This window comes from Myotis yumanensis, unplaced genomic scaffold (genome assembly GCF_028538775.1).
Source record: "Myotis yumanensis isolate MYYU_CA2020_CCGP unplaced genomic scaffold, mMyoYum1.0.hap1 SCAF_11, whole genome shotgun sequence".
Classification (NCBI taxonomy): Eukaryota; Metazoa; Chordata; class Mammalia; order Chiroptera; family Vespertilionidae; genus Myotis; species Myotis yumanensis.
Genome location: NW_027223762.1, coordinates 14,603,225 through 14,625,725, shown reverse-complemented (window position 1 = coordinate 14,625,725; position 22,501 = coordinate 14,603,225). Strand labels below are relative to the sequence as shown.

Here is a 22,501-nt window from a genome sequence, read left to right as displayed (position 1 = left end):
TTGTTTTCTGGTGACCAACCAACACAGTTTGCCCTGGACTGAAGGGATTCAGTGCTAAAACCAGGATAGGCGGGGGCAAACTGGGATGATTGGCCACCCTACAAACGGAATTTCATCTTCTGCTTATAGGAAGGCTGTGGTTGGGAGAGACGCCTGTGTGGATAACATGGTTGTCCTGTGGTCTTCAGTTTCTCTAAGCTGCTGCTGTGCCAGGCACTTCTGCGTAATACTCCTGTCTCTCCACCCCACTCCTAGCCTGCCAGGAGTGTGGGGAAAGTTACCTGTTTTCAAGGGCTGTTTGAGTAACTGTGCGGGTCCTTTTAGGGTGAAAGGAGACCAGAGGGAAAGCTGGTGTGTGTGTGTGTGTGTGTGTGTGTGTGGACTGGGAGGGGCATTTGGGTGCCAGACTGCAGAGAGCTCATTGGTGCTGCCCGGGTGGGCAATGCGCATGTGTGTTTGCATTAGGAGTTAATGAATACTGGACGAGGGCAGGTTTTCAGCTCCGAGCTAACTTGGCCTATGACTAGGCAGTGTGCGCATTTTAATTTATTTGGTATTACGAAATATTTTTATGAGTTACTCTGATGATGTATTAAGGGCACATTCCTGAGAGACATAAATAAAAGCCTCAAAAATAATTTGTTGTTAGCATTATTTTTGTTGTGTTGTTGAGTCTACATCAGCAGTCGTAATCAATATTTTAGTTCTTTGCAAATTGACAAAGTGCTTCCAAAATATATCATATGTCCCTCCGCCTTCTGCTTTTGGTGTCATTGGTGTGCCCATTTAGAGGGTGAGCACAGAATTCTGAAGGAGATAAGTAACTGGCTGAGGTCCAATGCCAGGTTTTGCATCTGGATCACCAGGCACCACATCTGTGACCTCCATGTTCCTCCAGAAGGATGAGCCCTGCAGGTAAGGGCTGAGTCTGCGTTGCTGTAACTATATCCGGTGAACAGACAAGGAGGGTGTGAGTCAGCCCTACTGCCCTGACTCTGACAATGGCCCTTCTCGCTTCTCTGTCGTCAGCCAGTGGGAGGATGAAGCAGGTTCCACGGGGCAGTGCCTAAGACCCATGGTGGCACAGTACCAAGGCTGATAATCTTGCTGATTCGTGCCTTCCTCTGTGCTCTTTGACACAGGTGTTGGGGGGTGTGATTTGCTTGTGAATGATTGCTTTCATTTTCCTTGATTATGCAAACCGATGGCTTTTTGCCAGGAACTCTCAACCCCCTGAGGCTCTATGCTCCTTCCCTCCTATTGGCCTACTTGCTCTCATTATTTTGGGGAGGAGTATTTTTCAAGTGGCAGAGGAGTAATAACTGCCCTTGTCTCTCGGGAGTGAGGTACCTGGAGTTCAGGGGATCCATCTGTTGACAATGACAGCGGACGAGTTGGTTTTCTTTGTGAATGGCAAGAAGGTAAGCAGGAGCTGACCTTTGCTTTGGCTTCCCTGCTCCCTGGAAAGGGCTATGTGTCCAGTGGAAGAAGCTGTTCTCTCTTTTCGTGTTTTCCTTTCTCTCTCTTCCTTTAAAGGTGTGGCTGCCTTTGGGGTGACCTTGGGGAAAGAAGACCTTCTCCAGGCTAGACCAGAGTCAAGATAGATACTCAAGGGGCAAAAGAGTGAGGGGGAGGGAAGCGAGGAGAGAAGTGTCTGGGAGCTTCTCCCACCCCACCCACCCCGCAGCAGGAGAGACACCGGCATGAAGCTGAGAAGGGAGGACAGGGTTCTAGGTGAGACTGGAGGTCACCCACCATACTTCTATTTCTGGATTTAATCAAATATGGCCTAAGGCATCGGTTGATCTCTTTACCAAGGGAAGGAACGGGAATGTGTTTTCTTGCTAATATCTGGATATAAGATGTATGCAGCCTTTGCTTCTGATGTTTCATGTATGGAAATATAGCAGCTAACTTGTGGGAGTACGTATACTGACATCTTGTGGCAGATACATTTATTTTCATTAAGGGCATGCTTGTCCCTGCCCTTAGTTCTACATATTAATAATGCAAATCCCTTTGGTAAAAATGGACCATTTGGATTAACTTTAGGGGTGCCCAGGGACCTAGGGAAGGTGAGGGTAAGATGGGGCAGAGGGGGACTTATGACATGGGGACCATGTCCTTGCATCACTGGAAGGATGAGGACCTTTGCAAATTCTAATGTAGATGCAGAGAGAGAGGGTGCAAGCATATTACATTGTCTCCATCTTCCACTTGCCCTCCCTACACCGCTGCTGACTTGCTTGCATCTGCTTTAGTTCCCCAGTTGGGAATGAATGGGACAGTAAGAGGGATTGTTGCACATGAAAAACAGGGTGACTTTCACGGTAATTTTCAAGAACTAAAATGTGCTTCATAGGACATCTAGTGCTTAAGTGTTAGGGTGTATTTGAGAGACTAGCAAGAAAATTCCATGAGCTACCATAACATCAGTGCTCCAAAGGCTAAAGACTCAGTGTGACTGGTGTCACCGGGAGGCACTGGGGAGTGGGGTCAGCCATGCCCTTCTGGGTTCAAAGTTGTCTCTCCATGCCAGTTTCTTTCCAGGATTGGCATCTGGCAGCAAACCAAGAGGTAGGGCGAAGCTTCCATGTTGGTAGTAGTAAGACTTTTGCACCCAAGATTTCCAACAATTTTGTTGCATTCAGCAATTACACTGCAGAGATTTAAGAAATAGTTGTTGAATTGGCTTTCTAGAAGGGTGTCTTCTGTGGAATTGTTCTAAGCAATTTTTACATTCCTTGAGCAGCTGGATTTACTGGTTAATGACTTCCAAGGCCACACCCACCTCTAAGGTTGATTTTTTTTATTGAGCCATCAATTCCTGTGTGTCAGTACAAGCTTCTATTCTTCTTTACAAATTGTTTGCCCCGATGCACTGGAGCATTTGCAGGGAAATCCGGCTTGGCAAAAATTGCTTTCTCATGAGTTTTATTTTCACCCGAGGAAAGCAATTCGGAATTTGTAGATGGAATTATCACATCAAACCCTACCATCTACTTGGGCCAGTTTTTGTGATGAATATCCATGTTGAGAAACCGCTGGCAAGAGGACAGGCAGTGCAAGGAGTGATGAGGTAAAAGCAGTACTGTAAAAACAAGACCCCGTCAAGGAATCCCCAAACAAATTAAGGCAGGTGTGAGTAAGCGCCGAGTCCCAAATGTTCTAGACCTTTTGTTACAGGACATTATACACAGAAGTTATGAAACAAGAGGCCAGAACTTGGTGACTCACTCTTCAATGTGAGCCTTCAACTCTCCCTGTCCTTCACTAGCTGAGGTCCTGGGGAAGATATAGGGTGTCCCAAAATTCACGCAAGATGTAATTTTGATAGAAAACACAGGTTTATAATTAAAAATTGTAAATTTTTTTATTGATTCATAAAGTATACAGTATAGGGTTATGTATGGAATAGCACATCGAGTAAATAGCCTCCACAGCTTTGCTGGCACATACACAAAGCCGTGGTCTTCATTGTCCCTGCTCCTGGGCCATAACTGGTACTTGGTAATGCTTATCAAATTGAAGGGATTGAAATCAAAGGGCAACAGATATTAGAATCTGATTCAATAAACCAAGTAAAATTAGGCTTTTATTTTATTTTGTTGTTGTTGTTAATGCTCACGCAAAATTCAAATCTTGCATGAATTTTTGGACACCCTATATAAGATACCAGCCATCAAGTACCCAGGGGGCCTTCTGTGGTGACGATGGGCCGTATTGGCTGTTGTTTTCACGTCTTCTGCTGATCGAAAGAGTGGAAGGGAAAGAGCTGCACAGGATTTTGTTATTGTAGTGATAGTCCTTTGGGAGGGTAGGATCCTTGCTTTTCGGAGCAATCACTCTCGGTTTAGTGGACACTGTGGCATCTTGAGGAAGCTAGGGAGGTTTAGCATGTACGGTGCAGCTGAAGGTGTCCAATAGTGATCCCCCGACAAGAAGTCAGTGTCAGGGAGTTGAGCCTCTCTCTCTCCCTCCCTCACATCATTGACATTTTGCAAGTTCCTCCCAGACCTGGGCTTGTGGATATATATGGGCTGGAGGCATTGCCATTCAGGAGTTTATGAACTAGTTGCAGAGGTGGATTATGGTTAGGCAAAGTGATATATTCCAAAATGTATTTCACAGGAAACTATCCCCATGAGATACACTTCTTAGATATTCTTAAACCACTCAGCCCAGCGCTGGCACAAAGTAGGTGCCCAAATCATGTGAGTAGAATGAATAGATGAATAGTAAAAATCCTAAAAAATCCTCTGGCAAAGAAATTTATCTTTTAAACTTTGTATTTTAAGTTTGCAGAAAAGTTACAGGAAGAATGCAAAGAAATATCAAATAGACTTTTCCTACGTGTTAACATTTTGCCACATTTGTATTTTATTTATCTCTCTCTTTACATATATATGTATGTAGTTATAGGTACCTACATAGATATATAGGTGTATGTTTAATAAGTACACAAATATATATTTATTTATGTATGCAAATAATAGAACTAAATATATAAAGCATAAGATTTTATTTCTGAATCATCTGAGGGTAAATTTCAGACATCATATCCTCTTACCCCTTAAATTAAAAATAAAGATATTATAACAGAACCACAGATTTTAAAAATCAGGAAGTTTAGTGTTGACATAATACTATGATCTAAAATCTATAGATTTTTATGCAACATTATTTCCATTTTCCCAGTGACGTCCTTCATGACTCCCCCGATCCCACCCCAGTCCAGGATTGCATCTTGCAGTTAATTGTCAAGTCTCTTTAGTGTCCTTTAATCTGGAACAGCTTCTTAGCTTTCCTTGTGTTTTGGGACGGTGATGTTTATGAAGAGAACAAGTCAGTTTTTTTTAAATGTCCCTCATTTTGAGTTTGTGCCATGCTTCCTAATAATTTGATCCAGAGCCTGCACTGTGGGTGGGAATTGCAGAGAAGTAGTGCGACCTTATTAGGAGGACATCCTGTCAGGACATCCTGTCAGCGTTTGCATTACTGAGTGTGAACTTTGCTCCTTTGGTGAGGCTGTGCTCAGGTTTCTCCGCTGTCAGGTTACTCTTGCTTCCTTTATATTAGTAAATGATCTGTGAGAAGGTACTTTGAGGCTGTAAATATCTCCATTATCAAACGTCCACCCACTAGTTTTATTATCTCTTATCTTATTGTAGTGATAGTCCTTCGGGAGGGTAGGATCCTTGCTTTTCAGAGCAATCACTCTCTGTTAGGTGGAGACTGTGGCATCTGGAGGAAGCTAGGGAGGTTTAGCATGTACGGTGCAGCTGAAGGTGTCCAATAGTGATCCCCCCACCAGAAGTCAGTGTCAGGGAGTTGAGCCTCTCTCTCTCCCTCCCTCACATCATTGACATTTTGCAAGTTCCTCCCAGACCTGGGCTTGTGGATATATATGGGCTGGAGGCAAGTGATAAGATGGCCGATCATGTTTATTAATTGGTTTTCTTCTGCCAAGAAAACTTTCCCTTTTCTCCCATTTGTTTCTTTATTTATTAATTATGAGTTCAGACTCATGGGTTTTAACTTTACTTAATGGATTATAAACCCATTTTGGCCATTATTTGTTTTGGTGATTGGGGTTTTCTAAAACAATCTGCCTAACCCAGTGTCTCCTAAGCTCCCTTCCCCACAAAGTGTTTTTCCTGTGGGATTCCCACTGGTGTCCTATTGAGAGAGGGTTCCATGGGGTTTTCTGGGGGCAAACTCTGCAGCCAGGCCCTGAGAGTAGCACAGCCATTCTCTGTTGAAATTCAGGGAGGTGGGCTTGTGGCTGGGGTGATAGGAAAAGCCTTACTAGGAAGGTGTCCAGGGTCTTCTGATAAGTCAAGACGCAGATGGCAGAGGAACGAAATGGTTGAAGACTTATGAGCTAGAAGGTAGATGGTGTGTTTTCACTGGAGTACGAAGACCAGCTTGCAGGGAAAGTAGGCAGGGGAAAGGCTGAAAATGAAGATGGGGGACATATTGAAAAGGGCCTTGACAGGCAGCCTAAGGAACCTGGGAGACCTTGCAGGTCACTGAGGGCAGAGCAGGGGACCGATGTGATGTGACAGAAGCAGAGCTGGCGGGCAGGAGGAAGGACCCACTTGGGGAGAAGACAGTAGGTAAGGCGCTCATGTCCGTCTATAGAACAGGCGCTGGGGATCTTTAGTTTGTACACTTATGATTTCTTCTCCAAGAGGAAAGACATAGTTTCTGTGTAAACTTTGTAATCAGGACCTTGAATAAGCTGTGGGGTGTAATGAAAAAGGGAAATTCATCCCATCTTTCCCTTCCCTCAAACTTGATTCAAGAGGTGAATTCTGGCAGTTTTGTTACCTCTTTGACCACTTTTGGTTAACAAGAAACCCTATGGTCATTTCTGAGTTGCTGAACACAGTCTCAGTTCAGGACAGAGGTGAGGGCAGCAAGAAGGTTTTCCTTTGATTGGTGTTGGGATAAGGTGGCTTCCCACCAGGGGGCACATTCAGTGGGAGCTCTGACATGGGGTCTGTGCTCATCTCAGGCCACTGCTCTCTCGCCAGCCTCTGGTCTGGGAGGTCCCCTCTGCACACACTCTGTTGGAGGTCCCATCACCTGTAGTTGGTTGTTTTTTTTTTTGAGAATGATTTAAACAGTTCTCTCTCTCTCTCTCTCTCTCTCTCTCTCTCTCTCTCCCTCTCTCTCTCTCCCTCTCTCTCTCTCTCTCTCTCTCTCCTCTCTCTCTCTCTCCCTCTCTCTCTCTCTCCCTCTCTCTCTCTCCCTCTCTTTCTCTCTCTCTTATGCATGGCCTCCATTAGGTCCATGGTCAACACTTTATGTGCTTTGCTCTCCCGAACTCTGGGAGTGCACCCCAATCCCAACACTGACACTGCTTCTTCAGCTGTCTGGTGGGCCTACCTCTGGCTGTTTAGATGGGCCAGACCACCGCTTCCCCAGTACTGCAAAGGCCACACACTAGCTTCATGTGTGGTGCTATGAAAGCCCTCTAATGATGTATGAGGTGCGAGCAGATACTTCTCTCCTGACTTTAGGAAGATGTGGAAATCATACCACAGGGCTCTCTACAGAAACCCTCATCACAAATTCTCTACCTTTAACCGCCCAAATCACCCAAACCCTTTCACCCTTGGTAATGTGTGAGGAGGCATGAAACAGTTTTCCATAGATTTCCTCTGAAAATTTGCTTTGGGAACTAGCACTTCACTCTGTAGACAACGTCCTCCATTTTACTGGGAATTCCATTTGTGGCCCTTTGGTTGGAGAGTTCTCCTCCTTTTCTGACATGTGTTAATGTTGTTGACTGTGATAGCCCAATGTGTGCAATACTCCGCTGTGAGCACAGGTCCACAGATTGGTCCTCTGCTGTCTGAGTGTGGACACCCAGGAGGCCAACCCAGAGGTCTGCATGCTGCCACCTCAGCTGTCCCTGGCATTCACAGGTGTGATCGGCAGCTGGAAATGAGGTGAAATGTTTGATTTAAAGAGAGCTTTGCCTCGGTCAGCCCAGCATGGCAGGCGCGACACCTAAGTCCTCGTGGTGGGTCCTACTGTAGAACCTTAGGATGGAAGGTGTCAGCACATACATAGTTGGGCTTGTAGTTAATGTGGCCATTCTTATGGAATTTTCAAGAAAAAACCCTTTAGTTTTCATAAGATATTTAACACATCCCCATTAATTTTACCAATTTTTCAGTAAGAAAACAGCTAAGTACACCAATGATATATTTTTCTGTTATTTTGTAGGTGGTGGAGAAAAATGCAGATCCAGAAACAACCCTTTTGGCCTACCTGAGAAGAAACTGTATCCTGACTTTGGAGTGGGGTGAGGGAGAGGGCCGGTGGGACTCATTCTCTGGGTTGCATGTCATTTTCTAGTGACTGCTGGGGAGGCTGTGGCATGTGGAGGAAGGAGCACTGGATTGGGGCTCTGGACGCCTGCATTCTAGCTGCCCTCAGCAGCAGTGTGACCCTGGCAACTCATTTGAGCTCTGGGTCTGCAATTCTCAGCTATTGAATAGGAAGATCATTTTTTCAAAATCTTTATTGTTTAGATTATTACAGATGTTCCTCTTTTTCCCCCCATAGCTCCCCTCCACCCGGCTCCCACCCCACCCCAGGCCTTCACGCCCCCCATTATCCTTGTCCATTGGTATAAGATTTTTCTCCAATCTCTTCCTGCACCCCCTTTAACCCCAACCCCGGGAATTGTCAGTCTGCTCCCATTTCCATGCCCTGATTCTATTACATTCACCAGTTTATTCTGTTCACCAGATTTTTTATTCATTTGATTTTTAGATTCACTTGTTGATAGATATGTATTTGTTGTCACTTTGTTGTTCATAATTTTTTATCTTTATCTTTTTCTTCTTCTTCCTCTTCTTAAAGAAAACCCTTCGGCATTTCGTATAATACTGGTTTGGTAGTGATGAACTCCTTTAGCTTTTTCTTGTCTGTGAATCTCTTTATCTGACCTTTAATTCTAAATGATAGCTTTGCTGGGTAGAGTAATCTTGGTTGTATCTTCTTGCTATTCATCACTTTGAATATTTCTTGCTACTCCCTTCTGGCCTGCATAGTTTCTGTTGAGAAATCAGCTGACAGTCTTATGGTAACTCCCTTGTAGGTAACTATTTTTATCTTGCTGATTTTAAGATTCCCTCTTGGTCTTTTGCCCTTGGCATTTTTAAAAATTGTTTTATTGCTAAAAGTATTACAAAGAGTATTACATATGTCTCCTTTTTTTTTTCTCCCCTTGACCCTCCCGTGGCCTCCCATATCCCCCAATGTCTTGTGCCCATTGGTTATGCTCATATGCATGCATACAAGTCCTTTGGTTGATCTCTTACCCCCACCTCCCCCCACTGCCCCAACCTTCCCCAGCCTTCCCACTGTAGTTTGACAGTCTGTTCGATGTTGCTCTGCCTCTGTATCTATTTTTGCTCATCAGTTTATAATGGTCTTAATTATCCTTAAATGAGTGAGAACATGTGGTATTTTTTCTTTCATTGACTGGCTTATTTCACTTAGCATAATCCTCTCCAGTTCCATCCATGCTGTTGCAAATGGTACGAATTCCTTCTTTTTTACAGCAGCATAGTATTCCATTGTGTAGATGTACCACAGTTTTCTAATCCATTCATCTACTAATGGGCACTTAGGCGGTTTCCAGATCTTAGCTATGGTGAATTGTGCTGCTATGAGCATATGGGTGCATATATCCTTTCTGATTGGTGTTTCTGGTTTCTTGGGATATATTCCTAGAAGTGGGACCACAGGGTCAAATGGGAGTTCCATTTTTAGTTTTTTGAGGAAACTCCATACTGTCTTCCATAGTGGCTGCACCAGTCTGCATTCCCACCAGCAGTGCATGAGTGTTCCTTTTTCTCCACATCCTCTCCAGCACTTGTCGTTTGTTGATTTGTTGATGATAGCCATTCTGACAGGTGTGAGATGGTACCTCATTGTTGTTTTGATTTGGATTTCTTGGATGATTAGTGACTTTGAGCATGTTTTCATATGTCTCTTGGCTTTTTGAATGTCCTCTTTTGAAAAGTGTCTATTTAGGTCCTTCACCCATTTTTTGATTGGATTGTTTATCTTCCTTTTGTTAAGTTGTATGAGTTCCCTATAAATGTTGGAGATTAAACCCTTATCGGTGATTACATTGGCAAATATGTTCTCCCATGCAGTGGGCTTTCTTGTTGTTTTGTTGATGGTTTCTTTTGCTGTGCAGAAGCTTTTTATTTTGATGTAGTCCCATTTGTTTATTTTTTCTTTAGTTTCCAATGCCCTAGAAGATGTATCGGTGAAGAAATTGCTTCGGCATATGTCTGAGATTTTGTTGCCTTTGGATTCCTCTAGTATTTTTATGGTTTCCCATCTTACATTTAAGTCCTTTATCCATTTTGAGTTTATTTTTGTGTATGGTTTAAGTTGGTGGTCTAGTTTCATTTTTTTGCATGTATCTATCCAATTTTCCCAACACCATTTATTGAAGAGACTGTCTTGACTCCATTGTATGTTCTTGCTTCCTTTGTCAAATATTAATTGAGCATATTGGTTCGGGTCAATTTCTGGGCTCTCTATTCTATTCCATTGATCTATATGTCTGTTCTTGTGCCAGTACCAGGCAGTTTTGAGAACAGTGGCTTTGTAATACAGCCCTTGGCATTTTAATTATGATGTGTTGGTGTGGTCCTCTTTGGATTCCTTTTGTTTGGGGTTCTCTGTGCTTCCTGTACTTGTAAGTCTATTTCTTTCACCAGGTAGGGAAGTTTTCTGTCATTATTTCTTCAAATATCTTGCTCTCTCTCTTCTTCTGGCACCCCCATAATACAGATGTTGGTACGCTTGAAGTTGTCCCAGAGTCTCCTTACACTATCTTCATATTTTTGGATTCTTTTTTTCTTTTGCTCTTCCAGTTGGGTGTTTTTTGATTCCTCATATTTCAAATCATTGACTTGATTTTTGGAATCCTCTAGTCTACTGTTGAATCTCTATATATTATTCTTTTTTAAAAAATATATTTTATTAATTTTTTACAGAGAGGAAGGGAGAGAGATAGAGAGTTAGAAACATCGATGAGAGAGAAACATCGATCAGCTGCCTCCTGCACATCTCCTACTGGGGATGTGCCCGCAACCCAGGTACATGCCCTTGACCGGAATCGAACCTGGGACCTTTCAGTCCGCAGGCTGACGCTCTATCCACTGAGCCAAACCGGTTTCGGCATATTATTCTTTATTTCAGTCAGTGTATACTTAATTTTTGACTGGTCCTTTTCCATTTATTTGGCATTCTCACTAAGATCCTTGAAGGTCTCACTAAGTTCCTTGGAGGTTACTAGAAGATTCCTGAGTAACCTTATAACTGTGGTTTTGAACTCTATATCCAGTATTTTGCTTTCTTCCATTTCTTTCATTTGTGACATGTTTCTTTGTCTCCACATTTTGGCTGCTTCCCTGTGTTTGTTTCTACGTATTGGGTAGCTGCTAAGTTTCCTTGAGTTGATAGAATGGCCTTGTGTGGTAGGTGTCCTATAGGGCCCAGTGGCTCAGCCTCCCCATTTACCTGGGGTGGACACTCTTGGTGCACCCCTTTGTGGCTGTGTGCACAGTCTTGTTGTAGTTGAGCCTTGATTGCTGTTGGTATCACTGGGAAGAATTGACCTCCAGGCCAATTAGCTGTGAGGACCAGCTATGTCTACAATGGAAGAGCTGCTGTGCAGGACTTGCTTTACTGGGGCTTTGGTGCTCACTGAGTCTGCCCCTTGAATGTGTCACTTATGGATGTGAGGAGTTGTAATCTGGTATGGTCTCACACTGACCACTGGGTACACTGGCTCTTGTATCTCCAAGGAGGTACAAAGTCAGCCACTGCCTGGGACCAACCAGCAGGAACTACAGAGAGATATGCAAATTCTTCCTCTTTGTATCGGGTTTGGAAGTGCCCAGATGAGGCCCAGCTGTGAAGCAAGGCAGGCTGCTGCTGCTGGCCTTGGGCCTTCTTTTGTTAGCTTTGGGGCTCCCTGACCCAGATGCCTGTTAGGTTTTAGGCTGAGAAAGGACAGGCCATTCATATGTAAAAGCTGCTGCACGTAGCTTGGGTGGGGTTGTAAATTGGGTGGGGTAGGGTCTTAGGGAATCTCCAGGGTGGAGCAAACAGCAATGGCTGCCAGTCAGCCCTGCACCAGAGAGGTCCCAGCGCAGGAACAATGACCGCTGGTGAGCATTTCTGTCTGAAAGAAAGCTGCCCTCATGTTCCTGCCCTGATGCCAGACAGTCCAGTTTCTCCCCATATGTGTCTGGGTCCCCCAGAAGTCTTGCCCAGAACTGGAGTTCAGAGCAAGCTGGAGCTTGTATCTCCCTCCTGATTAAAAAATTAGTGCACCCAGGTGCCAGCTCATTCCGCCTCTCCACACCTCCTATCAGTCTCAATGGGCTTTCTTCTTTATCTCTCTGGTTGTAGTGCTTCCAGTCAGCCAGCTTTCCAGGGGTTCTGGATGATAGTTGTTCTGTCTTTTAGTTGTAATTTTGATGTGGTTGTGAGAGGCATCAAGTACAGGTGTTTACCTATGTTTCCATCTTGGTTCTCTGGAAGATCTTTCTTGATGCTCCTTAAGATCTCTTCCAGCGAAAACTCTACTGAAGCCAAGGTTTGACCCTGGGCCTGAAAAACAAGCAGCTCCTATAGGCACTCATTAGCCCTGGCCAGCTTCATTCCCACTCAGAGGAGCCAGACTGTCCTCAGCCCATCTCTGCCTGAGACCTAAATGGACTTCCTGGGGAAAGTTTCCAGCTCAGAGAAGGTGGAGAGAAAGTCAGAGGAAGCATTGTGTGTGTTGGAGAAGGGAAACCTGAGGTGCAGAGCTATGTAGAGGTGCCACCCATTGTGGAAATGACAGTGTCGGGAGGCTTGGGGAGGGGACACCTGACAGGGATTTCAGATTCTGCTCTTCATTCAGTGTGTGGAGGGTACCTGTAAGAGCCCCCAAACCTTGTTAAGATTTTATTTATTTATTTATTTATTTTTAAATTACAGTTGACATTCAATATTATTTTGGATTGGTTTCAGGTGTAGAGCATAGTGGTTAGACAATCACATACTTTATAAAGTGTTCCTCTTACCCACTCCCCCTAATATGTCCAGTGCCTATCTGGCACCATCCATAGTTATTGCAATATTATTGACTGTATTTCCTATGCTGTACTTTACATCCCCATATTTTATAATGAGCCCTTGTAACGTTTGTTCTTTCAGGGTAGGAAAATATTCTGAGACCCTGGAACAAAAACAATCACAAAAATATAACAGGAGCTGACATTTAATGAACACTTACTATGTCCAGGTGGAGTTCAAGGTGATTTCCGTGGGTTATCTCACTGGTCCCCACAGCAATGCCTCTGGCAGAGGAGGAAGTGAGGTCTGCACATGTTGAGGGACCTTCTCACTCATGCATTCTGGGCAAACATTGGCACAGCCTAGACTAAAGCGTAGAGCTATGCTCTTCACTTGGCTACCTGTACTGGAAACTCTCCAGGGGTCTGTTGTCAGGACGATGCTCATCCTGACCTCTGTCAACAGACCCCTCTTGTTCCCAGAGGCAGGAATATCCAGTGGCTGATCCCAGTGACATATTTGGGGACAACAAAGGATTGTTTCCACACCCACAGAAGTAAGCCTGCAAAGTATCAGATTATTTATTTCTGCATGTATAAGACATTGGTCCCTGACCTCAAAAATATCTTCATTTTAATTTCCCTTCACATGTCCTATGGACTGGATATTTAAAAGGCCAGGCCCAGCCCTAATTTGGGTGCCTGGATTTCATCAGCCTCAAAGGTTCAGGATTAAAAGCTGGGACTCAGCAAATCCCAGGACAGATCAATGTCTCTCTCTGGGTCCGAGTGACTTCATGGCAGCCTGGCTGGGCAGATGTGACAGCTGCCCACATGCTCAGATTTTGAGGTGCTCAAATCTCTTGCCTAGGGAGATCACAGGACTGGGGGGCTATAAGGCCATGCCTGGAAGACCCTGACATGACAACAAGAGAAGTTTCTAGTATTCAAGTCCTGGTCAAGTGCATGGCCCCATCCCTGCCTCCTGGAGTCAGTGCAGCCTCTCTGATGAGGAGGAGGCCGTGTGGGTCTGCTGCCTCCCTGGTAGAGGGGCCTGTGTGTGACAGTGGATGACTCTATACTCGAAGCTCTGCCCAGTACTTCCCAGATGCCCAGCAAAGACTCTTTTTCTCTGAGTTCATGTTCCTTAACCCTTGACCACTCAGTGGGGTTGAGCGGGACCAAGCTGGGCTGTGGAGAAGGGGGCTGTGGAGCTTGCACCGTGATGCTTTCCAAGTATGATCGTCTCCAGAACAAGATCATGTATCCTTTGCCTGTTGGCTGATTGCCCATGTGAGGACTATGAAGCAGCAGTCAGCTTGTGAGTGAGTGAGTGAGCGTGTGAGTGTGTGTGTATGTGTGTGTGTGTGTGTGTGCGCACGCACATGTGACCTTTCTAAAATCCAGTCTCATTTCACATCCCAGGAAATCCTCCAATAGGTCTCCATCACCCCCAGGATAAAGTCCAATCTCTTTGCTCAGCACATGAAGCCCTTCACAATATACCCCATCTTTCCTCTCCAGTTTTCTTTTTCTCCATGGACCCAGCACTCCATTCATCAGTGCATCCTAGTCCCTCATGCAGAGACAATTGCGAACAACTAACATTCCATTCCCACTAATTTCTTAGTCTTTGCATAAACTGTTTTCCAAGTCTTTTTGAATATCCTTTCTTCCAGGACTTCTGTACATGGCTCCTTCTGGGTGGCCAAAGATGCACTGCTGTCTTTAGGACTCGGAAAAATACCACCTCCTCCAGGAAGCCATTCTTGATCTCCTAAACTGTGTTAGGTGCCCTTTGTCTGAGCTAGTCCCATAGTGCTCTGTGCACAGCCCTCCTGAGCACTGATCATAAGATATTTAAATTTCACCTTCACACTGGCTTATATTTTCCTGGTTGACTGCAAATGATTAAAGAACAGAGATTTCATCTTATTCACCTTTACTTATCAGCCCTCAGTAGAGTGCCTGGTATATGGCTGGCAATCAATAACTGATCATGTGAATGAATGATGGATAAAGGAATGGATGTAAGCAAGCTCTAAGGCGTTGGTATCTCATGTCCCCTGAGAAATGGGGGAGGTAGAGGTGGGTGAAAACAGGAAAGCAAAAGTGCCTGGAGGTACTGAAATTAAAGAAGTGAAGGAAGGGCCCTATAGAGAGAGGAGCACATGTTGGGCCTGGCACCTGCCAGAAACTTCCCCTTAACTCAGCCTCCAGGGATGGGCTGAGTAAGAGGCATCTGAAAGTGCCCCTGGCTCCCTTGCTCCAGCTGGGAGGCATAGGGTGCCCTGCTGCCTGACCCCCAAATGCTGGAGAGTTCAGTCCTCACCAGGGGGGAGTAGGGGGAAAGTGTCCTTTGTCCCTTGGTCAGGGTCTTGGGTGAAGAGGCAAGAACACCTGTAGAAGAGAAAAGGACATAATGTAGAGTGAAAGAAATGACATAGCATCACAAAGTCTCCCAGGCCCTGCACTCAGTCAGGTCCATCCCAATGGCCTGAATGGACAATGGAATGACCTTAATCTGGGGTTGCAGCCACTTTTCTGCCAATGCCTGCCTGGCCCCCATCTGTTCCTTGCACCATGTTGCCGTGACGACTGTGGAAGGGATAGGAAGCACCAAGTCCAGGCTGCATCCTGTGCAGGTAACCAGAGCAAAGGGAGCTCATGACAAAGCTACAGATTTGCTTTGGGTTGTTGGGCTGTCACCCCTGGGCAAAGGAGGCATTATGGCTGGGCCACTTCCCCATCTCCTTAGGGGTGGGGGGTGGGGACTGGGCTATGAGACAGAAAAAGGAGGAGGCGTCATGCTGCAGCTCTCTCCTGTGGCGGGGCGAACGTAACACTGCATGACTCCACGGGGACCAAGAGGTCAACTGGATCTGATGGCTGGACAGTCCAGCTGCACCAGAACTGGAGGGAGGAGAGGTGGGGGAACTTCTTCACCTTGAGCTTGAATATGCTTGGGAAACCCCGTGCCTTCCCAGATTCAAGATTCCGAGTGCTCCGTGTCCCTTGATCAAAAGCCCACCTACTCCCTGCCCCCTCGAGTGGCAATTCCATTGTACCTCTCACCTGCCACCCGCAGATAATACAAATGTGGGCTGCTAGGCCTCCATCTTCATTAAACGCAGGTCAAGAAGGCCTGAATAAGAGAACAGAGACATTTGAGGGGTCTGACCAAGGCTTTCTTCATGATGCTACCAGACCCCCCAGGAACAGATTGAAACTGGGAACGCTTTTGGGTAGAGTGGGCAGTAGTCTGGGAGGTTTTGTGGAGAGAAGCAGAATGCTCTCAGGTGAAGTGGAACAGAGCATGCGTGAGAGCAGAGCACCGCGGGAAGGAAAGGCCATTATTCCCGGTGCTTTTTGTTTGGGGAAACTGAGGCAGGGAGGTCTTTGGGAGATTACAATCACAGAGGGTGCCAGAGCCGCACCCAGGTCTTTGTCCTGCCTTGACCATTCGGGGAGACGAGTTGCCCAGAGCATGCTGTCCTTGGGCACCGACGTGAATGTGGGAGCCAGGACCTCTCTCTGGTTGAGCAAGCTGGTTATACTCCTTGGGAGGAGCCTCTGGGACCAGCCAGGTGAGGCCAGTGCAGGGTGGGGGTGGTATTGCTCCACCTCTGTGACTTCATTCTTACCTTAGGCAGGAAAAGGGAAAATTGCTAAACTTGTCCAACCTGAAGGAGATGTGAGAAGGTTCATTAGGGCTTATAATCATCTTTGAGACAAATAGATGAAAGAAAGCATGAACACTTTTAATACTGAGATTATATCTGCATAATTAGGCTAAACCCCATGCCTTTCCAGTGACACAAATCCTTATTCCCCATGCTCCTATTTTGGCTCCCAGATAAGCTGTTGAGCTAGATTCCACTTTTCCTTGTCTACCCAGTTTTTTTTATCTTGGTTTCTATGACACTACACTCCCCTCAGTCTCCTCTTATCTCCATGCACTGGTCCTCTCTGCTCAGTCCCTGTGGCTGCCGGTCCCCAGGGCTCCTGCCCGGGCCCTTCCCTTCTCCATCTTCACACCCTTCCCATGTGAGTTTAATACCGTCTACATGTGAACAGTACACATATTTATATCTTCAGCTTTGACCTCTCCTCAGAGATTAGGTTCAGATTTCCAGCCGCCCGCTTGGCATCACTACATGGTGTCTAGTCTCAAATGTAACAAATCCCATTCTTTCCCTACTCCTTTCCTCCTCAGTCTGTCTCCATCAGAGACAATGGCAAAAGCATCCATCCACTTGCTCAACACAGACATCTAGCAGTCACCTTGATGCCACCCCCCACTCCACCCAGAAGTAGTGTTTACTTCCCAATCCTAGAGTGACACCTCCATTTTCTGATTCCCTATTACTGCTTGGTCTGAGCGACATCCCCTCTTGCCAGATCCTCTGTTTCTATTGTTGCCCCCTACAACCCACTCCCCACCCAACTGCCAGAAGATTCTTTAAAAACATAAATTAGATCTTATCCCATTATGGCTTCCCATCACACCCAGAATAAAAATCTGGGTCCTGACCACGGCTTACGAGGAGCTGCGTGATCTCTGCCAGAATTTCTCTTGTCCCAGCGGGTTCCATCCACACTGACCTTTTAATCACTCTAGCACACCAGGCTTTGCACATGCTGTTCCTTCTGACTGGAATACACTCTTCCCTGATCCAAATTGTTATTAAATTCAACTTAAAAGTCATCTTTTCAGAGCCACCACTTCTGACCCACTTCAAGGAGCCTTACTCACTCAGGGTCCTGCCATCCTGAACTAATTCTTACATAGTGCTGATCTCCTCCTGGAATTTAGGTTTTGTGTGTGTCAATATTTTTCCTACTAGGACATGAGCTTCCTGAGACCAGAGACCTTATCTCTCTTCTTCACTGTCTGGTCCCCTACCATGCCTGGCACATAATAGTTTCTCAGTAATTCATAAAATGAATGAATAGATATGCTAGGCATTGGGGATACAATATTCTAATAATTTTACCTAATGTAAGTGCCAAGAGAGACTCTTAAGAGACATAATAATAATAATAATAATAATAATAATGTGGAAAATCTCCTTGTAATGAAAATCTTGCAGGTTTGAATGAAAATTTTGTGATAGTCAATGCATATGACATGTTCTATATGATCCATTTCTCAACTCTTAGGTCCCCACTGGATGTCGAGGATTACCACTAGACAGTGGTATTCTAGTTTGGAATAAGATGCATTCAGTTGGTTCTGAACAAAGGCTGGTTGAGGTGGATTGCAGGGTCGTGTAGGTAACAGAAGGTGACACAGCTCCTCCGTTCACTGTGTGTGTCTCTGGGTAAATCTCTTAATCTCTGGACCTGCTTCCTCCTCTGCTCAGTGAAGGGAACGGAGGGCGAGAAGATGCTTCTGGCTCTAATAGTCACTCTTCTCTGAAGGGCCTTTCCTACTAATAGCGAACACTGCTTGAATTCCCACTGTATGCCAGGTATAATGGTAAGAGTTTTTGTGAATTATCTCGTTGAATCCTCACCACAGGTCTAGAGGTAAGTACCAGGACGAGGGACCTGCAGCTCCGAGAGGCTCGGTGATGTGCCCAAGGCCAGAGTTGGCAAGTGGTGGCACTAGGATTTGACTCTGTGCAGTGCCTGCTGCCCACTCTGCCTGTCGACGTGGCCTGGCTTCAGTTGAGTCACATGGCAAGTCTGAGAGGGGTTCTGCCAACACAGGTGTTCATGTCATCTCTCCCTTTTAGGAGAGAATTGCCAAAAGTCACGGTTCCCAGTGTGGGTTCTGCACCCCCGGCATGGTCATGAGCATGTACACGCTGCTCCGGAACCAGCCCAAGCCCACTGTGGAGGAGATCGAGAATTCCTTCCAAGGTACGGGCCCCGGGCACAGCCCAGGAGGTAGGGTGGCAGAGTGGGCTCTGAGAGGGTCAGTGCAGGGCCCGAGTGGAAGCCGGGAATGGGCCAGGAGTCGGAGGCACTGCCCTTAGGAGAAGAAGCTCAGCCTACCCGCACGTGTTGGCTAAGATCTGCTGGAGGGCTGGCCTCTCTTAGTTTGAGGAGCACACAGGTGGGTTGGAGACAACTTCCTGCCCTCCCTTGCACTGGGGTGGGTGGCAGTGGGGAGACCATTTGGAAACTCCACAGGGTCTAGTGATATCACTTCCTTCCATCTCAGCTTTTACCAGGACAGGACTCTGTAGGGCAAAGGCCCATCTGAGAAGGCAGCCAGGATTCTGAGCTCGGGCAGGGATGGCTTCCCATATTCCCTCGGTACAGGGGCCTAGGAGCCTGGGCCAGGTGTCTGTTTCTCTGAACTGAATAGAGAAGACTCCCCCTTCCATTCACCATTTCAGTTCATCATTTATTCAGCCAGTTATATTGAGTCCTATACAGGGAACAAGGGTCATGGGGATAAAAGACACCATCCCTACTCCAGGGAGTTCATACTCTGAGGGAGAGAGAGTTTCACTCATAAAACGATGACTAGGCACCATGGAAGCACTTAGGGCATTCCAGGAAGTCTTCCTGGAAGAAGCACAAGGGAGGGGGAGGGGCATTCTAGGAAGAGAAAACAGAACATGCAGAAGGCATCTGAGCCTCGAGCTCAACCAGAGCCCCTCACTGGCCCTGGAGCCTGCACTGACATCGCATCTGCTCCCTTGTCTCACAGGAAACCTGTGCCGCTGCACAGGCTACAGACCCATCATCCAGGGCTTCCGCACCTTTGCCAGGGTAAGTGGGGGCCCCCAGGACATCAGTGGCCCTGCTCCTGAAGCAGCAACACCCTGGAATCACAGTTGGGAGGGATGCCAAGCGCCTCTGCATTACGGAGAAGAGATAAAATGGCCAGGTGGCAGGTCCTCCCACTGTGGCTACCTGGGGAATTGGTTCCTGGGGAATTGGGAAGAGGCATGTTGCCTAAGAACTAATTTCCTCCAGGGCATTTAGGCTTGGCAGCCTTCCTTGGAGACTGGCCTGCTCAGGCCACAGTACAGGTGCTGAATGACCCAGGCGCCTTGCCCTTTCCTCTCCTGGCTGCCTTCTGCAGTTGGCACTCTGCCGGGCTGATGAAACTGCTAATCAAATCGCCAGTTTGCAAAGCCCTGCAGTGTTCACAGAATGCTGAGTGGGAAGCCACAGCCAGGTGCGTGGGCATCGCTTATATAAACACAGGCACACAGCTGCCACCTGGCAAGGAGGACGCACAGCTGGCCTCTCCTTTCTTGCCTTAATCTCCGCGGATTTTACCTGATTCTCCAACTGGGTCAGGTTGATCCTGACTCCAGTCACACACCTCCTCTCAGTGTGATTCAGGGTTGATGGTAGAGGCAGCTTTTTGCTGACCTGTTGGGTAAGTGCATTACAAAAAGGAGAGTTTCATGCAGATAATTCACAGGGTTGGAGATGGAAGTGGGGCTCATAAGGATGGAAGACACCACACCCTGAGAGGAATTAGGAGGTGTGGGTTCTGAGAAAAATGATTGAAAGCTCAGACCTAGAGTTTGCAGACCTGGGTTCAAATTCCATTTCATCACTTAACTGGTTCATGGCATTGGGCAAATGGCCTTGTTTCTAGAATATGGATTATAATAATACCTACTTTGTCATGAATGTTGAAAGTACCTCTTGCAAAGTCCCCAGAACAAGGCTGGGCATATCTTAAGTATTCAGTAAGTGGCACCTATAAATCACGATGCCGGTCCATTTCTTCCATGACTTAATACTTGCTCTTTATAAATGGTGCAGGCTTCTTTGAGAACCAGGAATTGTTAATCTTGTCCATGAATGTATTTCATAGGCGGCTGCTCAAAGAGGAACAATTTAACCAGCCCTCCTAGTTTCTCAAAAGAGAAGGGCTTTTGAGTGTAGCCAATAATTATGCTCCTTTGGAGGGTCAAACTGGGTCTTGATTCCAGTGTTTGGCGGTGCATCCCTCTGTCCAGCTGCCGGTCAGTGTGGAGCAGAGCTGAGCTGAGCTGAGTTCTCTGAGCAGCCAACATGGCCTGCACACCGTGTCCTTGGAAGCTCATGTACATGACTCCTTAGAGACCCCCAGCCTTTAATCAGAGCCTTTTCACTCTTTTTAAAAAAATATCCTCACCTGAGAAATGGGGATATTTTTTCCATTGATATTTAGAGTGAGTGGAAGGGAAGGGGGAAAAGGGGAGAGAGAGAGAGAGGGAGAAAGAGAGAGAGAGAGAGAGGAAGAGAAACTTTGACATGAGAGAGACATATCAATTGGTTGCCTCTTGCTAGCACCCTGTCCAGGGCTGGGGATTGAACCTGCAACCGAAGTGTGTGCCCTTGACCAGAATCGAACCTGTGACCCTTTGGTCTGTGGGTCCCACACTCTAACCACTGAGCAACCTGCCAGACAGAGCCTTTTCACTCCTGTTTTACACACAGTTCTAACAGACCTGGCTATCTTGTCTTCGCGCCCATGGCACATACTAGAAAAGGGTGAGGGGCATCTTCTAGAGGGAGGCACACTGTTCCCAGTGAGGAATGACAGTGTCCATCCAGCAGCAAGCAAGGAAGGGAAGGAACCATAAAAACAACCCTGAGCTCAGTGTCTCAGCCTCCTGAGAAAAGTGGAAATCCCTGCAGGGGGGAAAGCAGTCTTATCCAGCCTCAGTAGACCTTGAGGGCAGTGACACAATTGTCCATCACAATTGTTTATGTCATAAGAATGTCAATGAATTATCAAGAACAAAGATTTAAGGAAGAATGTGTTGGCATTCAATGCCCGGGAAAAATGTGCGTCTGTGAAATACATCCTTCCCACCAGCACTGGGTGCCCCTCACTTCACTCGGGACCTGGTGACTCCCTGCATCACTCCTTCTCCGAGAAGAAAGATGAGAAGAGGCATTATAGGAACCAACCTTCCTCCCTCCCTTCCTTCTTTCCTCCCTTCCTGTCTAAATAGGAAGGGCAAGGGTAACGTGGGGGTAGAGAGGTCCAAACCAGGGCAGCTCTGAGATCTGACGGCAAAGCTGTGGATGCCAGAGGGGCCTGTACTTGGGACAGCATTGCAGAGGGTCAAGGCAAGAGAGGTTTTCTCTTCCAATGCCAAGTCTGCCAGGGCCTTCCAGTTCTCAAAGGCCACACCCTGGCCCTCTGAGAGCTTTCTTGGAAAAACAAATAAGTTGTGACTCATCCTTCGGGAAATGTCAGGATAGAAGTGTGTCTCCCGTGATTCATGTGCAGAGGGGCTGCCCCAGTCCGCTCCAGGAATTGGCTGCCCTGGAAATGTGCCCAGGCTGTGCCTGGAAGTTCCCCTCACTTGGCTTCTCAGTACAATTCCATGATTCTGGAGTGTCCCATGTGGTCCTGAGCTCAGAGTCCTGCTTTCTCTGGGACACATCAGTCAGGTGGGCTCTCCTCGGTGTTCTGCTATTGGCACCCTGAGAGGTCCTGGCCAAGTCCTTTCCCCAGAGGTAATGGGCCATCAGACTGGAACAGGCCCATAGTGAGGAATAAAGAGCGCTTAGCTTTCTAGCAAGAAGTGTCTAATCAGCCGTGGTGAGGCCCAGGCACACTTGCTAGACACAGCTCTGGACCCAGCAAGCAGTCTTGGACATTCTCGTTAGGAGCCCCACAAAGACTCCTACCTGGGAGGTGCCCAGACAAGAACTTGGTGGATCTAAAAGAGGGGGCTCTTGAGTGCTGAGAGAACCAAGGGAATTTATGTCCCTCTTCCTAAGGGAGCAGCAGTGAAGAGGGAAATGGGCATAAAGAAATGTATTGATAAAATAGGACAACCTATCTTTATGGAGAAACTAGAGGCCCGGTGCACGAATTTGTGCATGGGTCGGGTCCCTCTGGATGGCCTGCAGGGACCGGCTGAAACCCACTGTCCAATGCCACCTGCAGCTCATACCTGTGGCTC

At 46.6% G+C, this 22,501-nt stretch overlaps 1 protein-coding gene across 2 annotated transcripts in view; it reads left to right on the top strand.

The window, feature by feature from the left end:
- Positions 1 to 1,332: 1,332 nt before the first annotated feature.
- XDH (xanthine dehydrogenase) overlaps positions 1,333 to 22,501 on the top strand; it is a 62,687-nt gene continuing 41,518 nt past the window's right edge. For both annotated transcript variants that reach the window (XM_070428948.1, XM_070428947.1), the window contains exons 1-6: positions 1,333 to 1,421; positions 7,741 to 7,798; positions 13,781 to 13,877; positions 15,151 to 15,259; positions 18,356 to 18,482; positions 19,282 to 19,343. In XM_070428948.1, the coding sequence (XP_070285049.1) occupies positions 1,380 to 1,421; positions 7,741 to 7,798; positions 13,781 to 13,877; positions 15,151 to 15,259; positions 18,356 to 18,482; positions 19,282 to 19,343 (495 nt within the window). In that variant the 5' untranslated portion in view covers positions 1,333 to 1,379. The remainder of the gene's footprint in view (positions 1,422 to 7,740; positions 7,799 to 13,780; positions 13,878 to 15,150; positions 15,260 to 18,355; positions 18,483 to 19,281; positions 19,344 to 22,501) is intronic.